The following is a 23615-nucleotide window of genomic DNA, read 5'->3' on the forward strand; positions in this document are numbered from 1 at the left end:
TAGGAGAGAGGGGAGGAACAAAGGGCACACTAAAATCTCATGCAGTCACACAGGTTGATGTTGGACAACTTGATGGGTTCAACTCATCAGAAAGATGGGTTTTTTAAAATAAATAAAACCAACTCTCCCTGAACGCTACATAACTGGGCCATCATTTGTTGATTGATTTTGTGAGGGCCTCACAGAGAACTCAATGGGGGTGTTAGCTGAGCTGGAATTAAGACTACGGGATTTGGCCGAATATTTAATTTCTACTGGTGCTTGTTCTGCTAGGGCACATGCATGTCAACACACCTATGGGCCTGCGCATAAAGAATGGAATTTTGAATTCTACAGAGAATCTACCACATTCTCTCTTTGGGCAGATAAAGAATATGATTCCCAGAAAATCAACTAACCTAGCTAACAAGTCCTCCCTACCACAGTCATCTTTCTTTTTGAAGTCCGGTCTTCTTTTTTAATTTAAACCTGTTTGGCTAAAAACAGGCTTGGCTTTGGAGAAAAGATAAGGAGTTTGATTTTGGCCATGTTCAGTTTTAGTTGATGGTGAGATTTCCAGCAGGAGCAGCCAGAGGGAGGGACAGGTTATGGTAGAGAAAAAACAGGTCAGATGTGGCCAGATAGAGATATTGGTTGAAGGCTTGTGAGAAAATGAGAGACTGGAAAGAGAGGAGGAGGCCAAGGACAAAACCTTGTGAAACCCTAAAGGAGTGTTGGAAAAGAAAGAGAGGACCTATCAAAACAGACTCTGAAGGAGAAGCCAGTATGGCAGAAGGAGAACACTAAGGACCAAATTTTTCAAAAGCACCATTTTCTAGATGCTCAGCCTCCATGCATGCAACCCACAATGTATAAGCATATGGATGCTAATGCACATGGACCTACGTGTATTATTGGTGCTGCACAATTCTAGTCTTCCTCTCTTTGCTTTGGATAATAAATCTGTTTACAAAGTTCTCTTGCTCTTTAAAATAAAGCAACAAAGAAATGGTTTGCTAAATTCAGTAACCCTGTCGTTAGAGTTAAGAGGATTTAGATGATGTCCCAAGACAAATACTTTTGGCAGTTTAACCAGCCAGATTATATGAAATCTAAATAAAACATTATCAAATTAACCAGCTGACTACTACTACTCCAGTCACCCAACAAGGTTCCCTGATGCATATTGTCACTAAAAATCACACAGGGTCCTCAGGTGTATTGTTGAACTGCACAGGCGGGGTTCACTTTTGAAAATGAGCAATATTGTTTGTAGTACAGTGCACAGCCCCATTGTGCTAGGCATACAACAGATAACAAAGAGACAGTCCCTGTCCCAAAGAGCTCACAATCTACGTGAAAGACTATAGATAGCAGGTGGATGCAATGAACAGATGGAGGGAGCACAAGGAAACATATAAACAAATCCTGCGCCTATGGGAGAACCATGAACTGATCCAATCAAATTAATGAGTCTCCAAAACCTTCTCCCAATATCAAGCTCTGAATTTAAACTGAATCTTTTAAAATGGGATTTCTCACTCTTTTTTATTTTATGGACCCATCAAGATTGTCCGTTTTAATTCACAACTGCATGGGCCACCAACTCTCCCACCCACGATCACAGCATAAGCCCTATGGCAACCAGAGCAGCTGCTTATATCAAACAGAAAGTATTTGAACTCTTGTAACTATGTGGAAGATGAGCACCCGTTTCACCAGACTGTATTTCAGATCTGCGTGAAATCAAAATTAATTTGCATGTTTAAAAATGCATGATGGCTCCCTTGGGAGATTTCCTCTGGGAAAAGAAGAACTCCTGAATCACAATCCAGATCTCCAGGTACCAAAAGCTGTGGGAAGTTTAAAGCTACCAATTCTAAGGACAAAGGAATTTTAACACACACATCATGCACCAAAGGCATTCCATACAATTTCAGGACTGCGGTGGTCTGCTGCTCTTGGACTAAATATGGAAACGGATATGGAAAGCTTGGAAGACTTTTCTAAGGAAACAATAAAGAAGCATGGAAGTTGCCTTTTAACACTCTAGTGGGAATCTGAAAAACCTAGACTTTCATCCTGATTAACAACCTGCTTTCACTCAGCCCGGATTTCTCTCTGCTTTTTGACAATAGCACTGTCAGAAAATAAATGTTTTTTCAAATTGGGAAAATAATATAACACTTATTTCAAGTAAATCTGGTCAATACTAGGATTCAAGAACTGTCTTCTCCTGTGTAGCCTACCTTGAAACATATGCTTCTGGAAAAGTCTTGGTTCTAATCAATTCTATAGGTTTTAATTAGTTATACTAATGGTACTGATCAGTTTGATAGGTAAACCAGCCAAAAAAAAAATTGTTAGTTTTAAGAGCCTACATACAGTAGTTGCCTAGAAAATCTACCTTTTCATACGGAAGAGTTCAATAAACCTGCTTTATGCCTCTTGTAAACTGCCATTTTCCAAGAGTATCTTGGCTATGTTTCAAGAGTATCGTCCATTAGTTCAAATAAGCTCAATAATTATGACTAGATTTGGCAGCCCTTTCTCCAATCATAATAGTATGCAGTTCCGATGCCTTTGTGTATTCTTGCTGCATGAAGTGAGTAGTAATTTTATTCCTTCTCATATTGAATCTTTGTTCTCATTGTGCAGTAAGGATTTTTCCTTCAACCTTAAAGCTTTGTCTTCTTTTTTTATGATGTCATGTCAATATCATATTAACTTAAATGATAAGTAAGACACATTTGTCTTTATCTCTTGCCTATTATGCCTACCAAATTTATACATGTTTTATATTCTGCTTACCACTTGTTATTCTTTGATTTCTCAATATCATGTATTACCGTAAATATCTGGGCATTTACAGCATGAATTGAGTGGAAGCTATTGCACACTGTAACATAATGGTCTACATCCTCAAATGATACAATCTTCATTGAGTTCATGGGAGTTATTTTCACCAGCTGAAGATATGGTCCTATACATAGCTCAAATATGCATTTAGTGAATGCCAAATATTCTGAACTTTGTGTTCTGTGTTATGCTACAAAACAATCTGTTTTTCTGTTAAAATACATCAACTGCCCATCTTACACTACTGAATCTGAGAATATCTATTTAATGCAGCATGGACGAATGATGTTGTATGTCAAAAATGTTTTTATTCACTATTAATTCTTATTAGCAGTATGTCTGACATACTAGCTTCAAAGGGCATGGAAAGCTCCCATTAATAGTAAGGCAGTTGCATACGTGGCCTGTTGCATGATTAAAATAAATGTTATATTTTAGAAACATTATACGAAGACAATGCCAAGTCGATATGAAGGCATTTATAAATAACTAAAAAAGACTGCTGGAAACATCAGAGATTGTTTTTTCTGTCTACAAGAAATTGAGTCCATTGGATAAAAATACATTTGGCAGAAGATAAGTCACATACAAACAGATTTTGTTTGGTTAGGAAGATTACTTATAATTAGTATTCAGACAATAGTGTGGCTAAAGTCAAACCAAGGAAACTGCTGAAGCAGGCATATGGGGCTCTCACGTGATATGCTACCACTATTTAAACCTTATCTCTATTTTTTTGTGCCTCTACTGTATAATTTGCCATTTGGATTTAATGTCCTGCGTTATAATTTTAAAATTTTGCAAGAAATTTCAAACTATTACTGAACCACTTTTAAGGGTGTTAAATGTATTACAAACTATAGACTTTAACTAAACCAAGGCCATTCCACAGTGCAAATCTTTTTGACTTATCCCACCAACATATTCCTGGATGGGGAAACAAATCCCATTAAATTTCACTAAATGTGCTGAGTTGATATAATAATAATAATCAGGTCTATGGTGGGTTCAGCCAATTAGCGAGATATACAGTTCTATGTGCCTATCAGAAAGTACAGCAAACACAAGGTAACGCTACAGAAATAAATAACACTTACTATGCTGGGCAGGGATTAGCATTGCACAGTTTTGTTTCAGTTAAAGGCTTTGTCCTTGGGCCACAAAAGGAGGAATTAACTCGTGTACGATGATCTTGTAAACAAACAGCTTTTGCTGTAATGTGCCCTAAGGAGATATTAAAAAGAAATACAATAAAATAAATTGTTACATTTGCTCCTTATATTTAGGGTATTGGTGTAGAAGGTTAAGTAACATAGACCAGACTCATCCCTAGTACAATTCCATGGATGTCAATGGAGTAACATGGGTGGGGGCAAATTGGCCACTTGTATTAATGTTAATTCACTTTTCTGCAATATAGGTGCGACGGCTGCCACTGAACTCAGGTATTTCATTTTTATGACAAACAATCTATTGGCAGAAATTAAAACCACAGGTAGATCGTAAGGTGTAAATGTAAGACTCAAACACCAAGCCACTCTTTGAGTTCTGTCTACCTGCAGAAACGAGCAGAGAAAATTTCTTAGAGCTTTTCTCGGGTGTTTAGAAACTGTCCATCAAACCCTTTTGTCAACTTTTTATTCTACCTTTATAGCTATCTTTACGATCTTTGAGGCTGCTGTTCTTGGTGCATATCTACTTTGAACCATATTTGCTGGGAAAAGTCAATTGGGAACTTTGCCTATGAGTTCAACATATTAAGATTTAATCATAGGAAAACTGTACTGATCTGAACCCAAACTATTTGGAACTTCCGGGCCTTCTGAATTGATGAAGCAATTCTGACCCAAACTCTGGTAAATGTGCAAAACAGCTGTATGCTCTTGACTGCAAGTGAACTTATTCTGAGCCAAACTCTTCTCACCCTACTTCACACAAATAATCCCATTGAAACTTTCTGTGGAACATATACGAGGCTCATTCCATAAAGAGATAGTCCATTGATTTCATTTGGGGCTGCGAATGATTTAAGAGCATTCCATAGATTTACTTTTCTACTTTGTAACTTACTTCACATACAGTCTGTGGGTACAACAAAGAGAAATCTGGGAAATACAAAGGCATTTCGGGCTACTGCTATCTATTTTTTAAATAGAGATTTTACCTGTATGCTACTCCCAGGGGGGCAGATTCTGATATCTTTACTCATGCTGAATAGCACCTTACTCCATGAGTAATTCCACTGATTTGCTGGTAAATATGTCAACGAAACTTACAAAATATTTTCATGAGCCTCCCTTAGATTTTCTATCTACATGTTCTCACATGCCTGTTGCCTGTCTCCACTCTTTGTCCCAGAATTAGGTTTAATGACAGAATTTCCAGGATTTAGAAAAAGTAAATAAATGTATAATAAAATCTTTCCTTGAAAAAGAAAGGAAAGGTTTATCATTCAGCTACATGGACTTTCAGAGATAGACTTTGATGAACTCAGCTATTTGGGATTAAATTTACACATGCTCTCTATTGCCTCCTGAACATGATGTTTTAGACCTTTACAAAGCTACAGGGATTTGGAGTGGAGTGTGTTTTAAAAAGGAATGAAAGAAAGAAAGGATGGGATGTAAGAGAACTACCTACCCCCGCCACAGGAAGCTGAGCAGTCTGACTGCACTGTCACCCAGGAGTAGCTATGTCTTTTGGCAGATGTCTTGTTCTCATTGATGATCTTGGGGAATGTGTATTCCCAAGCAATACCTCGATTTTTGCCTTGTAACAGGATCTAAATAGTATAGGGGGGGAAAAGAGGGGAATTAAAAAATACGCAAATTCTGGAATTCTTAAGGTAGCTGAGAATGTTTAAAGATGTCTATATGGAGTATTTTTATACATGTTACATTTCTGAAAGAGTATTCAGAACTAACTCCTGCAGCTACAATGCACCTTTGTAACACTGAAATGTCCTGGTTCCAATAGTGGTGTGATATGGCCAAACCTTGGCAGGGATGGCACTTCATGCAACAGGGAACACAGTGGAATATTGCGCGCAATGTGGGGCATGATTCAACACCCTTGGAAGTCAATGGAAAGAGCCCACTGAGTTCAGTGGGAGTTATATCAGGTTCAGGAAGTGGAAATAGCATCTGCTAGTATGAGGTGACACCAAAGGCACCATGATAAATATTTTTCTCAGTATGGTCTTGCCCCACATGTTCCTTGGCTACTCAGAATAAATACCTCTTTAAAATGTGGATCCCTGAATCCACTGGGGTTCTGTACAGGTACTGGACTTTTCTTGTGGTGTTTCAGCTGCTTGCTTGAAGCCACAGTCTCTGATGCTGGGTGAAACTCAGTGTCCCATGCTATTCAGAATGTTAAGCTAACTGATCCTTTCCAGCACTGAACTCCAGTTCAACAAAGCGTTTAAGTCCCATTGCTTCAGTGCTAAATACCTTGCTAACATAGAGTCTGAGTGAGTGAAGTAGGAATCAGAGGAACAGCCGTGTTAGTCTGTATTCGCAAAAAGAAAAGGAGTACTTGTGGCACCTTAGAGACTAACCAATTTATTTGAGGAGTGAGCTGTAGCTCACGAAAGCTCATGCTCAAATAAATTGGTTAGTCTCTAAGGTGCCACAAGTACTCCTTTTCTTTTTGTGAAGTAGGAATGTGGGTAAAGGTTGGCGCAGATGTGGTTGAAGATCTCTCTCTTGCTTTTGGATCCAGGGGACACAAAATAGCTGTTTTGCCTCTAAACAGGTACTCCTGCATGCTTATAGTCACACAGTAAATCCACAGCAAATGCAGTTGCTGGTGAGAAGTTTGCAGGGCGGAGGGTGGCTGAAGTCAATGGAGCTATGACAATTACATCACCCAAGATCTGCCCAAGCATGTCTAATATGGGGAAGTCTGTATCGCTCCCTTGTGCATTGGCATATCGCCCATCCTATTTTTGGTCTGGGAAGACCTGGCCCACAGTAGAAATTTTATAGAAAACAGGTCTTTTGATTATAATAATGCTGTGACCACTTCATTCGGGTGGTCTGGCTGCTGGTGGTGCTCCTCAGTGTGTGTCTTCACTATATTTAATATATTACTGGTGAATTACATTGCACCTTTCATGGGAACAACTTCCTAAAATTTACTGCAGTCATTCCAACAAAAAAATAAAATAAATACAAGCTTCATAAAAGCCTGACACATATTTGAACTCAAATTTGAACTGAAGCAGAAATTTCCATTTTATAATATTTCTTTTAGTTAGGGGAGTTTTAGCAGCTAAAATACACTAGTATCCATGTTCAGTAGAAACTGTGCCTTGCATAGAATACTTCTAAAATTACAATGTTCTGTTAAGTTTTATTCCTTGAACAATATAGCCACTCCAAAGATAGAGAGCAGGTGCAGTTAACTTCACTTCCTAACCACAGGGTTTGATACGCATTAGAGTTTAAAATAGGATTCCGGTCTATGTTAATAACTCACTTCAGGGACATTAATCAAATATGGTGGGCAGTCAGTATCACCAAATGTCTGCACGAGTAGATCTATGTAGGTAGCAGTCATTGCTAAACAGAGGGGTTTCAAAAACCAGCAGCAAACTTTCATTGTATCTTTTTATGATCAAGAGCAACATAATAAATATTTTAAAGGCAGTCAAGGGATTTAAACTATTCTGAAAATGTATATATTGGAAAAAAGAAATGACCCATGACAGTGAAAAATTTAGAAGAAATGTACATGAACTCCAGTGCAATAACGTTGAACATATGAAGGATCTGGACAGAGTGCTATTTACATCTGCAGGAAAAAAATGGATGATATATTTTCCATTGCTACTAGCCAGATATTTTATTTCAGTTTGTGAATCTTGATATTGATCCAAACTGGGAATATAGGAGTTCAGGACTGTAACAGGCAAAATATATTAATCCAGCAGAATAATAGCATACTCTGGTTTATTGCAAGATTCAGATACAAAACACCTAATACTCAGATGAGTTTAAGTTTGGGTATTTTATGTGAAACCAGTGGTGGAAACAACATATGGCTACGAGCACAGAGTTTGATTCATGGCAATACTAGGATATGTTTTGTATGCATGTGTGTAATAGTATTTAAAGTAATTATCCATTCTCACATTTTAAAAAATAGTCAATATTAATGTTTATAGTACACATATGAAGATAGAATCAAGTGTCACCTTCTAGTAATAATACTCAGAAAAACTACATGATTCAGGCTGCAAAGTCAAACACTCAAAAGTTAGGAAATACTGGAATTAAGGTTGTCTGTGTAACCTTAATTTGGCCTTTCCGTGCATATATATTATGATACAGTCTTTAACTACATGATCACATACTATTTGTCCACAGGAACCCTGCCTTTCTTGGTGCACACAATGGGTGATGTTTGCTTTATGAGCTGCTATTTTATATTTAGTTTTATCCTCACTGTTTAATGCGTGGCTCCATGCCCTATTTACTGCACAATGATCAAACTATGCTTAGAAGGTAGAACTATTAATTTTGTCATCGACTTTTCCATAGCTATAGCATGTGGGTTCTTCACAAACATTAATAATTTTCTCAACACCCCAGTAAAATAACAGTGGGGTATCATCTCCATTTTACTGATAGGAAGCTGAAGTACAGAGAGATTTAGGTCAAAAATGTCCATTACTTTTTGGTGCCCAATCTGAGACACCTAGGACCTGATTTTTTATTGTAGGAATCATAGAGCACTTTATATGTTCAAAGCACAATTCCAATTGACTTCAGTTGCAGTGGAGAGAGATCAGCCCCATGGTCTCAAGCTGGACTTTCATAAAATGAGAAACACACCATTAGTGGCCACCTGTGAAATGTTTGGCGTAAGTGACTTGCCCAGCATCACACAGTAACTCTGTGGCAGAGGCAGGGATAGAATCCAATTTTGCAGGGCAGCATTCTACTGCCTTTAACATGAGACCACCCTTTTTCTTCCTACAATACCCTGCTTCATTCACTACACACCTTCCAGCTTCTGTAACAAATAAAGCAGGAGTCCTACAGACAACAGGTTCCTTCACTGTACAGCCCTATTCCGTCCCCAGAGCAGGTCCATTCTGTGCACTGAATGAGGCAGGGGTCCTGTCAGAAGATACTGATGTGATCACAAGATGTGATCATGTAATTAAAGACTGTATCATAATGCACATGCACGAGGTGGGGCGCAGGAGGGAAAAATTAGTGTTGCCCAGGCAACCTTATTTCTGGCATTTCCTAATTTTCAACTGCGTGACTTTGCAACCTTAATAATGCTCTTTTAATGTGTCTAGGTGTATAATTTGCTAGGTTTTTAAAAAAGCAAACTGAATAAACAGAAATTCTATCATGTACCATCATATTGACACCTGCACGAGCCACCAGCAGGGTTGGAACCTTTAGATCCACCAAAAAGATCCCTGTCACCTCAGCTAACAGAGTAACTGATAACAATAGTAAGTTGCAAATTGTTATGTAGACCAGCTTTACAGAGGGATGAGAGACACAGCTGTTCCAGTGGTTTTCTTGCTGACGGCAGAAGAATTGAGATGCAGGGATCTTGGGTTCCATTCCAGCCTCTGCAAGGAGGCGTGCTCTAGTGGGCCCATTTAATCCAAGCTTGACCCCTTCAGCCATCTCCTCCAACCTGTCACCTGTCCCAGTCCTGTATCTTTCCCACCCCTGGCTCCTCATCCCAGTCCCATTCTCCTCACTTGCCAGAGCCAGTCTCCACTCCTCAGGCTTCTCATTCCAGTCCCAGTTCCCCCTGCCCCACTGGCTTCTTGTCCCCAGTCTTTATGCTCAACCACTCCCAGTTCCCTCCTCCAGGCTCCTTATTCAATCTGTCTCTTTTGCCCCCAAGCCTCCAGTTGCCCTCACCCATGTTCTCCATCCCCACTGACTCTCAGTCCCAGTCTCCTTGCCCTGGAAGCCAACTCTCCACCTCAACTCCTATGTCCAATTTCACACTCTTGTCAACCTCCAGTAGCAGTCTCCGTTCCCCTCACCCAGACTCCCTAACTCAATCTCCCCCCACCACTCCCAGGTCTGGCTCTTGTCCCCTGTGCATTTGAATCAGGCAATTTCCTCCTCCTCGCTGCCTGGTAGGCTGGCCAATTTTTAAACCAGACAGTCCTACTTTTGTAATGTTTGTTCTCCATCTGGTTCTGAGACAAAACCGGATGTGGTTTTGTCTGTTATCAGATGGGGGACACCATAATGTACGATGTGCCGCTTCCGCATCCCTGCCACCATGACCTCTCATGCACAGCATGTGTGCATGGCCATGCCAGTGGTACGCTCGGTCTTTAAAATGGCATCCCCTGGGCAGTGTGACCTCTCATGTACTGTGTGTGTTAGGTCACGCCAATGGGGGTAGGGTCATGCCAGCAGGGGCAGGCCAATGCCATATCCACTAGCACCCAATGTCTGGTGTTCTGGGAATATGCAACTGACCACGCTGCTGCCTGGACATCAGCAGGGGGCACCGAGAATCCTGATCTCAGTTCTGGTGCTCATCTCCCGCACACAGCATCCTAGAGTTACAATTGCAGGGAAAGTCCTACTCAGGCCTGGGCTGAAGCATGCTCAGTTCAGACAGAATCTCTGGGGAATTTAGCTATGGTGCTCTGACAAGTCTCTTCTGAGCATCGCAAACTATGATTTTTTTCCAAAGGTTTATAACGTGGCCAAATTCGGGCAGATTTTCACAGGGAAAATCCCTGACCTGAAGGCCACCTCCCTGCCAAATTTCAAATCCCTGCCCCAAAGCCTGGGAGTGCTACAGCTTTCCAATTAAAGGTCACCAAAAAAATTTTAACATGGTCAAAACATCAATTTTCTCCCCCTCTGTCCTCGCTCTCAGAAAGGGCTGAGCTCTTTTGGCTGAAATTTTCCAAAAAAGAAAACAAACCTCCCCTCCCCCGAATCCTGAGGCAGAAACCTCAGCCCAAATTATTAAAGTTTGGCAACGATATAAGCAACTAAATTAGGGTCTCACAATGGGCCATGTCAGGCCATATGTCAGTGCTACCAGATTGGCCTATAAAAGAAACTGAAAGGCTACTGTGAAGGATTTGTTAGTATGCAAAAGAAATTCAATAATAATAATTTATTAACTCTATTGCAGTAGCACATGGGCATTCTAATCATGAACTAGGACTCCTCTGTGCTACATGTTTTACAAATAAAGAAGACAGTCCCTGCCCCAAAGACCTTACACAAAGGGATGTTTTATATTTACTGCAGTCTCCAAAGATAGCTCTCATTAGCCCTGCTCAGGTGACCAAATGCTGCCATATGACATGCAAATTGATTCATAAAGGCTTTATGCCCCTTTTGTAACAATATCATACCTTGTCGGACCTTCCCGTAAGAGGACAGGTGCCAGTGACACAGTGATAATCTGACATATATATAGTCCGAGACCAGGTCCACTGGTGTAATTACATTGTGCCCAGCACAATAGGACTCTGATGCTAAGTGACACTACCAATACTAATTAGCTATTATTTATTTCTACAAATGTTTGCTTTTGCAAATGAGTCTATTTTTTTTTACATGCAGCCTTGGACTGCTGATGGTTTTAAAAATAGGTGTTAGAAGCTGTTGGGGAAGGTGAATAAAGGAGAATAAATTACTGCAGCCAGTGGAAGAGTAGATGTTAATTCCCTATTTATACCTGCTCAGCTACTCTGGCCAGTAAGCAGCCTAAGTTAGAACCCCTCCTTAACCACTCGATCCCAGGAGGAGATACTGGGAGAGCAGGGACTGCATTCTGCAGCAGATTTGGATGTAAGAGCTGGGTATGCTGAGCAAGGGGAGGGAGGGACCTAATGCCTCCTTACACCCCTGCTCAGCCTAGTAACAGGAGAATAATCTAGCTGTATTAAAATATTGCAGACCAGGTATTGTACAACTTAAAATTGCATAAATATAATTTATATTCCATGGCATTCATGTTAAACATATTGTGTAATGCTCATCTAAGTTATCATCAATGAAAGTTTCAATTTGCCAAAGAAACAAGCATATACATAGCTCTTCTATCATATTTTCAAACATTCTCTATAAAGCCCTTCCTTAATAACCCAATATTTAAAGTCTGCATATATAGCCAAGTTGTTAGACCTACAAATTTGGAAAGACCTCCAGTTTAAGTCTACTTAACTGGATTCATTCCAGAGACTTTTCAGCCAACTGGCATTTGCTCCCAAATTTACAGCTGGCAAACAACCTTCTTAAACATTTCCAGGTCCTCTGTAGAACTGTTTAATGTCTACCTTTAACACACCAACCACCTGACTTCAGACACAACACTCAGCAGCTCGGACCACAGTGCGCAGAGTTATAAAATTTACAGCTTCTTGAGTCTGAAAACCACAGGCTCTCTGGCTGGAATCTGCCAAATCTATTCTGAAGAAAGAAGACTGCAGCTTTTGCTTAGGGCATAAAATGTTAAAACAATGGATAAATTGAATTCTCTTGAGTAAATAAACCTTTTCTTTTGCTGCTAATTTTGATTTCAAAGCTAAAACAATAAATTTTCTAAACCAGCTGTGCATCTGCTTCTCTGTTTAAGGCCCTTTTTTCATTGCTATCCCAGGTTTCCCATGTAAGACCTAAATTTGTGAGTCAAACCTTTTAAATGTCTATCAATACATCCTTTCCATGACTGGCTTTTTTAGTTTTAAACTGGGTTTTCATATAAGAAGCATAAATTAAGCCACTGGTAATATATTTATTAATTTCACTGACTTAAGATAAAAGCCTGACAGCGCATGATGTACAAGACAACTTACAAATGGTGCTTGTAGCTAGTCGAGAAAATGAATTAATATTTCTGGGAAGGGCAGGTAGACAAAAGTTATCATTAGAAATAAATATATTTTAAAACAAGAACCACAAAAAGCTGTCATGATACTTATTGCCTACCTGCCCTTTACAGAAATAATCATTCATTTTGTCAACTCTTTAGAACCACCAACCATCACTAAATATTTTTTATATTTTCTCATACTGCATCTGTGTAATGTTCATAGATGGGCTTGAATCAAAACTCTGAATCCTACTACCTCACCCAAGTTTTGAGAAGTTTTAGATATGGATCCAGATTTTGTGATCACTTCCATCTCTGGCACTGATTGGTCATTTCTATAGGTGAGGTATCACCAATGATGGCAGACCAGTGAGTCTGCAGGCTTCTGTGTGGGGGAGGTTAGTATCTTGTTGAACTGGTGGTGTTCTTGGAAAGATCACTGCACTTTTCACCTATTGTGAACCAATCTGACATTTAATGGACTGGCATTCCTAGTAGGTTACAAATCAAATACATTTCTTTGGCAGCTTAGTTACACAAAAAAAACTTTAATTCCTGTTCATTTTCAACATACTGAGCCAGATTCTTATTTCATTTACATCTTCATAAATCTTGAGTTATTCCACTGATTTCAACAGAATTTACTCTGTTTTCATTGGTGTAAATGAGACCAGAATCTCATGTACTGTATGCTGTGGGAGGCTGCCAAAAAAGCCTATTAGGAATACAGGAATGCCATATTACAGTGGTCCGTCTAGTTTCCTGTCTCTGAGAGTGGCTAATACCAGATGCTTCAGAGGAAAGCACAAAAACCCTGGACTGGACAACTACAGAAGAGGAAAGGTCTTTCTTCCACCTGTCATTTGGTGGTTGGCTTAAGCTGTGAAACTCAAGGGTTTATTTATATCCTTTTAAAAATTTCTAGAAGGCATCATAATATCTTACAATTAGCTTATGAGAAATCAGGACTCTTCAGCCAATTCCTCTAAGGTCATTTAAAAATAAACAAGAGGTATCCTTGGAAAGTCCTGTATGATTTCATTCCTACTTGCAGCTGTTTCAGATTTATCCTCTTTTGTTGTTGTGTCTCCTTCTTTTTACTGTTCACATGCTAAATGCACTATTTTAAGGGATACTGTCCAGCTAATCTCTTTTCACTAAAGCAGGATCCTTTTATCCCTTCTGTAGGATCTACATCTGTATCTTATAAGCACATCTCTGCTCTCTTCAACTCACTTTCTCTTTAGGAGAAATCAATACATCTGGTAGCTAACAACAAATGTAACGCTTTATAACTGCAACCTGCCTGTCTCCTAGTGGCAGTTAGATAATCAGTAAAGTCTTTCCACCTGGCTTCCTTTCCCTTTTCCCCATTCAACAAAGAGGAAGTGATTTATTGATTTTAATTAGACATCTTTTCCTGCTTTGAAGCTACATTCACCTTCTCTTCCTGTGAATGTTCGCCTCTTTGTAAAACATCCCATCCATCTGTTAGTTATTGCTGTTGAGATAAACCCATCTTCTTTCACAGAGTTTTCATTTTTCCTTGATTCAATATTTCAGGTATGTTTGCTGAAGACTTTAATGTTCCCAATTATTTTATGTCACGTCATCCTGAGAAAGTCACTGTGCTTTCACATATGGATATAAAGCAGGTGATATGGTAGCACATTTCACTGATAAATAGGCAAATGTGTTATTACATTATCTTGAATTCCAATCAATTTATCAATCCATGATCAAACTACTTTATTCTCTCTCACATCTATGATAAATTTAAACTAAATAGTGGCATTTAGTTTAAACCCTTACCCACAATTCTAGCCAATGATGGGGAGTGACTGAGTATTCTGAGCCACTGGAAGTCAGTGACCATTGCAAGCTCCTTTGGAAATCTGCATAATTTTTGATGACCAAGTTCTCCTTGCTATTCTGCTTACTGATGCTAACCTAATATGGAGAACATATTTTCACTGCTTACTTCCCACCATTGTCAGGCCTGATTTGTAAGGCTAGGCAAATGGAGTGTTGAACCCACAATAAATTCTTTCTTGAGCTAAATCTCTTGCTAAATTCTTTGAAAAATGCTGACAACTTCTTTAAATTGAAACCAGGTGACCTTAAATTACCTATGTCTGAATCTCAGACAATTGTAATAGCGTCAAGCACTGAACTTCATACTTCATTTAAAAAAATTCTAGTATGTCTCTACTTAAGATGACACAATTGCCTTACCAAAACCATATGTTAAAAGCCTAGTATTCATTCCTGATCCCAGATTATCATTTAACTATCACATTTCTACCACCACAAAGCTTTGTCTATTTTTTCATCCAGCCAAAATCTGGCCATTTGTGGAGCTAGTTTGTGAATCCACAGTGAATCTCGGCTTTTGTTGTTTCAGTTTTCATTGGCTTCTCTAAACCCAAATCAGCAAACTATAAATATTACTAACTGTAAGCTGTAACTTCAGGACTTTCCACTGATTCCAAGAAGCACTGGCATACAGAGTAACTGCTGCACTTTATCACCTGAGATTCCACTCACTGCCCTATCTGGAAAAGCTCTGGTGGATTTTGAAATCTCATTGAGCTTTTGCACTTTTAACAAAGCGTGTAATGAAACACCACTGCCCTCACACATTTCATTCCTTGTTCTCATCACAATTTTATTCTCTTCCACCAAAAAATAGTTGGCCATGGAAGTTCATATTTTTCCCCCCGCAACCCAGCTAAATTATAGATTCACTCCTGTTTGCCTTCCTTGGTATAACTGGTTCCCGTAATTATATATATATTTGTAATATTCCAATGTAAATATGAAAAGTGCTGCATCATGCTTTTCTTGCCTTTCACCAATTTTTGAATAGTATTTTCATGAATACTGTCAAGTTTTAGATTAAATGAGGTGCTCAGCTGAACTCTGACGGGGTGGAAAACCAAAATCCCCTAGGTGAATTTTTCATGAAATATTTAGTGGAATCTTAGGGCAAGATTATCACTTTTTAGCGTATCCAGGAAGGGAAGTAAGGAAGCATAAGGTCCCACTTGCTTCCTTGCACGTCATAAGGAAAGGGGAGAGCAGCATCCACATTTCTTCTACTCCTTAGAAGAAGATAGATTGGCTGGGAGTGAGGAGGCAGGGGCAACGAGTGGATGGAACCTTTATCTGGCCCCACAGGGCTGCAGCCAGCACAGCCAAGCAGGCACTGGTTAAGGTAATGGGATAAAGGGCTGATCCCAGATACTTCCCGTTTGGAGGAAGAGGGAGAACTATGGGCCAAATGGTGCAAGTGTGTGATGCCCCTTACTGAGGGAATGTGGTAATTCATTAATGTGGCCTTCAGTGATTTTTAATACTTTATCTCCTGAAAGTAAAGGGGAAATAAGGTATGTATGTGACAGAGAAACAATCCAGGGACCTTAAAAATTGTCAGCAAACAAAAAATGTAAAATGAATTCATCTTGCTTAAATCACCTTCCCACCTCTTAAAACATGCGTCATACTGTACAAACTGGATATCATAGAGACATTTTGGAGAGTGCTGGAATGCACAGATAAGTAAACTCAAGCAATGTGAATCTACCATGCAAAGGATCATACTGGATGATGCAACCGGTGCACTCACAAAACCTTGCATTGGCAGATGTAGGAACCTCACTCCTTTATATGTGCATGCATTTACTCAATTTACACATGCAAATGCCAGTAATGCATGCACTGTGGGTTTTTACAAGGACACCCATTGTACCCTCCAATAGAAATCTTCTCCAGAAACTAGTAATTGAATTGCTCTTGGGTCTTGGAAGAATACTGACAATAATAAAGCATCATAGAGACAAGGTGGGGGAGGTAATACCTTTTATTGGACCAACTTCTGTTGGTGAGAGAGACCAGCTTTTGAGCTACACAGAACTCTTCTTTGGGTCTGGGAAAGGTCTGAGTACCTGTCCCAGATCTGAGGAAGAACTTTGTGTCTCTTGAAAGCTGGTCTCTCTCACCAACAGAAGTTGGTCCAATAAAAGAAATTACCTTACCCACCTTGTCTTGCTAATATTCTGGGACCGACGTCCCAACAACAACACTGTATATACACTATACAACAACACTGTATATAATCTGTATACATCTCATATACATTTTAAAAAGCAGACCCAATTTTTTAGACAAAAAGTTGTCACTATATAGGGGCCTGATCCTACAAATGCTTATTTCATGGAAATAAAAACTACCTTTGTGAGAAAAATGTTGGCAGGATTGGGCCCCCAAGCTGGCTGTGCATGCTTCTCTGAACAGGGGCATGTTCAAATACCCCTTGTGATATGCTGTCTGCCTATCTTAGGTCTGTATCGTTGAAGCAGGATCTGCTTCATCGTTTGTACTGAAATAGTAAATTGTCATGTTACGTTTTAGGTGCATGCCTGGTTTCTAAGAATGGATTTGTGTTTGTTTATATTTTGGATTGGCTTTTTCATAGCTTAGAGTAATTGATGGAGCCAAAATAGTGTACCTCTTTGAAAGCAACATGCTTCGCATTGCTTAAGAATAAAGTCCATTGAATGTCACTTAAATTATAGATGGTAAATATATATATATATTAACAACAGTCCATAGATTATATATTTTTGGAATACATAGTCCTACATGCACTGTAACTTTTTTAGTCATTAAAATCCCTGGTTGCCAATGCTAGTAGTGTAGGTATTTCAATAAAAATACATGGGAAGTTTAAATAACCTCTCATAGGAGCAATAGCCTGAAGTTAAATGTGAAACCTAAGCAAAGCTCTTCAGCATAATTTGACAGGATGAAAATAGACGAGTTATCTGGCATTAAAACCAGATTTTTAAAAAATATTTTTGCATAATCTGCAACAAAACAAGTCACTTTCTATGTCAATTTACTATTCATACTTCAGTTGCAAGATTATAACAATATAGCTCAAATTACACTGCATTATGATAAATTAGATTCCCCAGATTTCAGTGTAATATTTCTTAGTATTTGTACGTATACTTGGAGCTTTGGTATAAAGCTATTTTGGACATGACTGCACAGACTGGGCTTCGCGTCTGAAACGTTTCACTCCTAAAGGCTAAAATGTTCATGTCAATAGACAAATATACAGAGAATGAAAGAAATTAGTAGCTTTTAAAAAGCACAAAATATCAAGATATACTGTAATACAAGAAAATTCTTTTGGCCCCTTTCAGCAATCCCTCCCAAAGCAAAGCACTCAAGCACAGGCTTAAATCCCATTGGTTTCGATGGGATTTAAGAACAAAATTAAGTACAGACTTAAATATTTCCCTGAATTAGAGCCTTAAAGACTAAGTAAGACTTAACTCAACTATTAAATATTCCAGATAAAAACTATACTAAATAAATGTAAAGGTCTGGCTAATACTGAAAGAAGCCAAGAAAGCAGAAATTTCACACTGTGGTGTAAAGAGACCTTATTGTGGCTTCGTTTTCCTACACAAAGAAATGAAGGAGAGGTGAGATGTGAAGCTCTGGGCTTGTTAATCATCGCGGCTAAGTTTCAGCAGGATTCCACTTTTTTTCATATTACAAGTATTTTGAATGTAATGGGGTGTAGGACCAGACACGGCTGCCTCAGAGAAAGATGTACAACACTGAATGTCATCCTCCACATGTGCACTGAAGGCAAAATAATGTATTTGGTAGTGATCTAATCTGGGCACTAGTGCACGGGGTGGGAAAGAGTTGATTTCCCTAAGGGAAGAGCTGCTTCCCCACTCTGACAGTGAAGGATGAGTCAAAACATGCCAAATGGACAAGCTAGAGGTTCCAGAGACTTATCAGAGATTTCCAGGGAAAGAAGTAAAATAATGTAGCTAGGGCCTCTGTAATTATCATCAACTAGCAGTTGACCATCAATTGTTCTGGGACACATTAAAGGAAAGTCTGGTAAAGCAACTGGGTAGGGAGAGGATTTTCCTTACCCAGAGCAAAAGTGCTGCAATTCTAAAACAAAACCAAATCAAAAATGATCTGAGCACTAAGTTCACTTTCTGCTGTACTGATCTCTGACTCAGAACACGTGGCAGACAGACCAGGCGGTAGTGCCTTGATTGTGAAAAATCTTTCCCCCCCCCTCTCTCCCACTTGGCGTTAGCTACAAAACTGCACGAATGGAAATTGCCTAGGCATCCACGAGTAGTGTTTAGACAATCAATGACCTAATCCTCATGCACAAAAGCCTGTATGTGCATATAGCTTCAGAGGAAATATTTGAAAATGTGGCTCTTACGCTTTACCATGCTGTTTGGTATTTAGTTTGCACGTCACTGAATTGTATTGTATAACATTTATTGAATGAGACTATAATCTCCATTACAATTGTGTGGCAACTGAGAAATAACACGGTGTAGTTTGTTTTACACATTTTCCTTTTCACTAGCCTTGTGACAGTTTACTAAATCCCAGACCTCAACAAACTGGTGAAAGGCCTTTCAGTCTAGCATGACTATACAATTAAGTCTGAATAGTACCATGACTCAATGCTATTCTTTAATCTGTGTGAGAGCTACAGCACTGAGCTAAAGCTGTCGTTGCTAATTCTGTAATAGACATCAATGATAGAATAAACAGAAGAAAGCTTACTTCAAAGACCAGTGTCTCATTAGTTGGCCCTGCTGCATATAGACTCTCTGGATGATTAAAAGAGCGTTGATAATCAAAAATTGTCCCAGCAAAGGAGAACTTTCCTGGCCAGTCAATTGTCCAGTCCCCTGTTAGATAATACTTCTTATTCAGGTTGCGCGCTGCAAGATAGCTGGTGGAGATGTGCAATTCCTGGATTTCAATACTACGTGCTCCTGCTGGAATGGTGACCACTGGATAATAGTCTACAATGAAAGAATTAAGCAATATTTTTCCCAATTGTAATAAAATAAAGTTCCCTATTTTGAGTAAACCAGGGACTATATAGACAGCAGTCCTGATCCATCAAATTGTTGCTTTAGATTTATGATAGTGTAACAACATTTGATTTTAAAGGTTCTACACCAGCTTATAATTAGAGCAATTTAGTGGGTGAATCACTCCCTGGAATTCTATTATTTTTTTCTTCCTAAAGACAAGAAAATCAAATTCTTTTTTAATGCATATCAGGAACAATCAATCTGTTTCAGTTGTTTTACCACATTTTCTCTGTAATGCCTATAATCTAACAGGACCAATACACTTTTGGGGTGAAATGCAACAAAATGCAGAGTGTGTGTGCAAGGTCCTAGACAGAACTAGATCTTCCAGTTATTGGGGATCTGCCTTATATACAGGCCATTTCCATTGGAATGAAATTGTGTTTTACCTATTCATACAGTAAGGATTTATGCTGGCCCTCACCCAAAATTTCACCCATTCTGCACCCTGGTCACACACTACAAATCACTTGGACTATAACTCCCAGTGGTGTACTGCTTCTGTAATTGCACAGGCCACTTGATTTCCCAATATAACATTGTAATGCTATATCTCGATATCTGGTCCCATTACCACAGAATCTGACCACCTCACAATTTTAATGTATTTAGCCTCAGAACATGCCTGTGAGCTAGGGAAGTGCTATTATCCCCATTTCACACATGGCAAAACTAAAGGAGACTAAGTGACTTGCCCAAAGTCACATAAGAAGTCTGTGGGGCAGCAAAGAATTCAACCTGGGTTTCCCAATCCCTCCACTAGGATCTTAACCACTGGTCCATCCTTCCTCTCTCAACTGAAGATGACTTTCCTGAGTCCCAGACTTGCACGCTAAATACTGGCCCATCCACAGAACCCAGTTGAAAGGTTCCAATCAAGGTACATCACAAAATATACATAAATTGTTTTTGGTTCTAAATAGAACAAGAAGCACCTGCATGTTTGTCATTAGTCTGTGAACAACTTTTTATATCTTCCACAATCTCATTCAAGACAAAATAGTTCAGATATTTTTCACTCACCTGCGACCTTGAACCCTCCACCCTTTAAACCAGTAGTGGGCAACCTGTGGCCCATGGGCCACACGTGGCCCGTCAGTGTAAACCACTGGTGTGCCACAAGACAGTTTGTTAACATTGATTGTCCGCAGGCACGGCCACCCGCAGCTCCCAGTGGCCTCAGGTCCCCATTCCCTACCAATGGGAGCTGCGGGAAGCGGCGCGGGCCGCAGGGACATGCTGGCTGCTGCTTCCCGCAGCTTCCATTGGCCAGGAACAGTGAACCGTGGCCACTGGGAGCTGTGGGTGGCCATGCCTGCGGATAGTCAATGTAAACACTGTCTCGCGGCCCGCCAGCAGATTACCCTGACAGGCCGCAGGATGCTCACCACTGCTTTAAACTCTTTTTTGTCTTTAAAGAAAAACAAACAGGTGAGCGTGGAAAGTGGCTTAAGTAACAATAAAATAATTGCAGTTTAACTAAGGAAGACTTATGGTTTTCTTGTAGTCTAGGAACAATGGAGATATGAACTCTTACTCACTCTCCCCGTGAACTTCAGTTTACATCTGGACCTTGAGCCATTGCCCTAATGAGCAAAGAGCCATATATACTACATGGAGATCCAGCAGAGCAATGAGCTGATGATCATGTGGAACAGCTTTCCTTACCATTAGCTTTGTGCTGGATCAAGTACTGGCCTTTAAAGAACTTGCACGTTGAATTATCTCCTTTACAAACTCCACAGGCATCCAAAGCAGCTTTTGAACCAAGTCCACGGTCACACCCTACTTGCTGAAAGCAAAAGGCAGAAGTGAAGGACTCAGACACAAGGGAATTTCAGTAACAGCTGCATTTTCTATTATGGAGTAAATTGTTCACTTAAAAATGACATTGTTACTGAAAGAAACTTCAGTTTATCTTACTTCACAAATTCCATCAATGCAAACATCATGTTTGTTCTGGGAGCATAAGGTTCCATCTTTCACTTTGCTGGACATTGCAAAGAAAAAGTCAAAGTCTTCAGCTGTGCAGTACAATTTACATCTATCTTCCTCTGAAAACATGAAGAGACAAGTAGATTAGGAAAGGGATAGATAGTCATTAGGAAAGGGATAGATAATAAGACATTAAATATCATAATGTCACTATATAAATCCATGGTACACCCTGACTTTGAATACTGCATGCAGTTCTGGTCGCCCCATCTCAAAAAAGATTATATTAGAATTGGAAAAGGTGCAGAGAAGAGGAACAAAAATGATTAAGAGTATGGAACAGCTTCTCCATATAAGGAGAGATTAAAAAGACTGGGACTTTTCAGCTTGGAAAAGAGGTGACTAAGGGGGGATATGGCAGAATCATGAATGGTGCAGAGAAAGAGAATAAGGAAGTGTTATGTACTCTGTCACATAACACAAGAACCAGGGGTCACCCAATGAAATTAACAGGCAGAAGGTTTAAAACAAACAAAAGAAAGTAGTTCTTCACACAATGCACAGTCAACCTGTGGAACTCATTGCAAACTTATAACAGGGTTCAAAAAAGAACTAGATAAGTTCCTGGAGGATAGGGCCATGGAGGGCTATTAGCCAAGATGGTCAGAGATGCAATCCCATGCTCTGGGTATGCCTAGCCTCTGTCTGCCAAAAGCTGGGAGTGGATGACCAGGGATGGATCACTCAATGATTGCTTTTTCTTCTGTTCATTCCCTCTGAAGCACCTGGCATTGGCCACTGTTGGAAGACAGAATCCTGGGCTAGATGGACCATTGGTCTGACCCAGTGTGGCCGTTCTTATGTTCTTAGATACACAACGGGGTACAAAGTACTACTGTGACAGAGGTGGAGCTGCTCTGTAATAATCTAAGAATACTGCTATGTACTAATTTTATCAACTCTGCATGTGACGTGGTCAGTCAGGAAAAGTTATTGTATAACTATGGTGGGTTATTAGAATTTCCTGTGTGACTGTATTGATCTAACTCATATTAGGGTTAATGGAATGTAATGCTTGAATTCCAGGAGAATGGTCACCACTAAGAAGACAATGGATGATGAGGATACCCCAGCACACCCTTGGAAAACAATGGGTAAAGCTATCATCTTCCAGGCTCTGACAGGGATAAATCATGCATGAAAGTTGTGCATCAAAGTTGTGAAATGGGCTACAAATGCAATAAAAAATAAGGTATTCAAAAATTTAATAAATGGGGGGGAGGGGCACCAAAGACACTCCTCACTTGGGGTGCCATTTGATCTCGGGTCATCCCTACGCACAGTTAGCTGCCAATCAAGTCCTTCTTATACACAGATCACGCATTATGCCTACAAGGGAATTGATTGGTTAAATATTGGAAAATTCAATAATTGTATTGTAATGATTGCTTTTCATAGACTGGACAATATTATTGAGTCACTCGCTATCAATATTAAGCAATATGGTCAAGATTTCAAAAAACAGGAGGCTAAACTTAGACAGCTAAATCTATATTTAGGCTTCTAACTAAGGGTATGTCTACACTGCAAAAAAACACCCGCGTCAGTGAGTCTCAGATCCCTGGTCTCCAGACTCAAGCTCACAGGGCTCATGCTACGGTGTTAAAAATAGAGTGTTAGATATCCCTGCTTGGGCTCTGAAACCCAGAGGTGTGTGGTGGGGCTGTGTCTCAGAGCTCAAACTCCAGCCCGAGCAGGAACACCTGCACTGCTATTTTTAGCGCTGTAATGTGACCCCGAATCTGCAGACCCAGGCTCTGAGACTTACTGAGGTCGGTGGTTTTTTGCAGTGCAGATATACCCCATGTATTCTAATTTTCAGGACCCAGAAGTTTCCATAGAAAGTAAAAGCTGTTCAGCAGTTTTGAAAATCAGCCCACCTCCTTAAGTCTAAATACAGACTTCAGGGGAGATTTTGAAAAGCACAAATAGGGCTTTAGGTGTGTAAGTCCTATTTACTTTCAACAGTACTTGTGCTCCTAAATCCCTCTGGTG

At 39.6% G+C, this 23615-nt stretch overlaps 1 protein-coding gene and 1 long non-coding RNA gene across 6 annotated transcripts in view; one reads left to right on the forward strand and one right to left on the reverse strand.

Annotated features, from left to right (window-relative positions):
• Window positions 1-23615, forward strand: part of LOC142068670 (uncharacterized) — a 115194-nt gene that overhangs the window by 47383 nt on the left and 44196 nt on the right. Inside the window, exon 2 of one of the 2 annotated variants that reach the window (XR_012664591.1) lies at window positions 22647-22812. This is a non-coding gene — a long non-coding RNA (uncharacterized LOC142068670). The remainder of the gene's footprint in view (window positions 1-22646; window positions 22813-23615) is intronic. The other variant, XR_012664592.1, reaches the window with a different exon arrangement.
• The window catches only part of ADAMTS18 (ADAM metallopeptidase with thrombospondin type 1 motif 18), a 97850-nt gene that overhangs the window by 15493 nt on the left and 58742 nt on the right, over window positions 1-23615 (reverse strand). For all 4 annotated transcript variants that reach the window (XM_075118429.1, XM_048816532.2, XM_075118428.1 and 1 more), the window contains 5 exons: window positions 21549-21679; window positions 21294-21417; window positions 19306-19550; window positions 5479-5620; window positions 3936-4062 (listed from right to left, as the gene is read on the reverse strand). In XM_075118429.1, the coding sequence (XP_074974530.1) occupies window positions 3936-4062; window positions 5479-5620; window positions 19306-19550; window positions 21294-21417; window positions 21549-21679 (769 nt within the window). The remainder of the gene's footprint in view (window positions 1-3935; window positions 4063-5478; window positions 5621-19305; window positions 19551-21293; window positions 21418-21548; window positions 21680-23615) is intronic.

Source organism: Caretta caretta, chromosome 12, assembly GCF_965140235.1.
Source record: "Caretta caretta isolate rCarCar2 chromosome 12, rCarCar1.hap1, whole genome shotgun sequence".
In the NCBI taxonomy this organism is placed as follows: Eukaryota; Metazoa; Chordata; order Testudines; family Cheloniidae; genus Caretta; species Caretta caretta.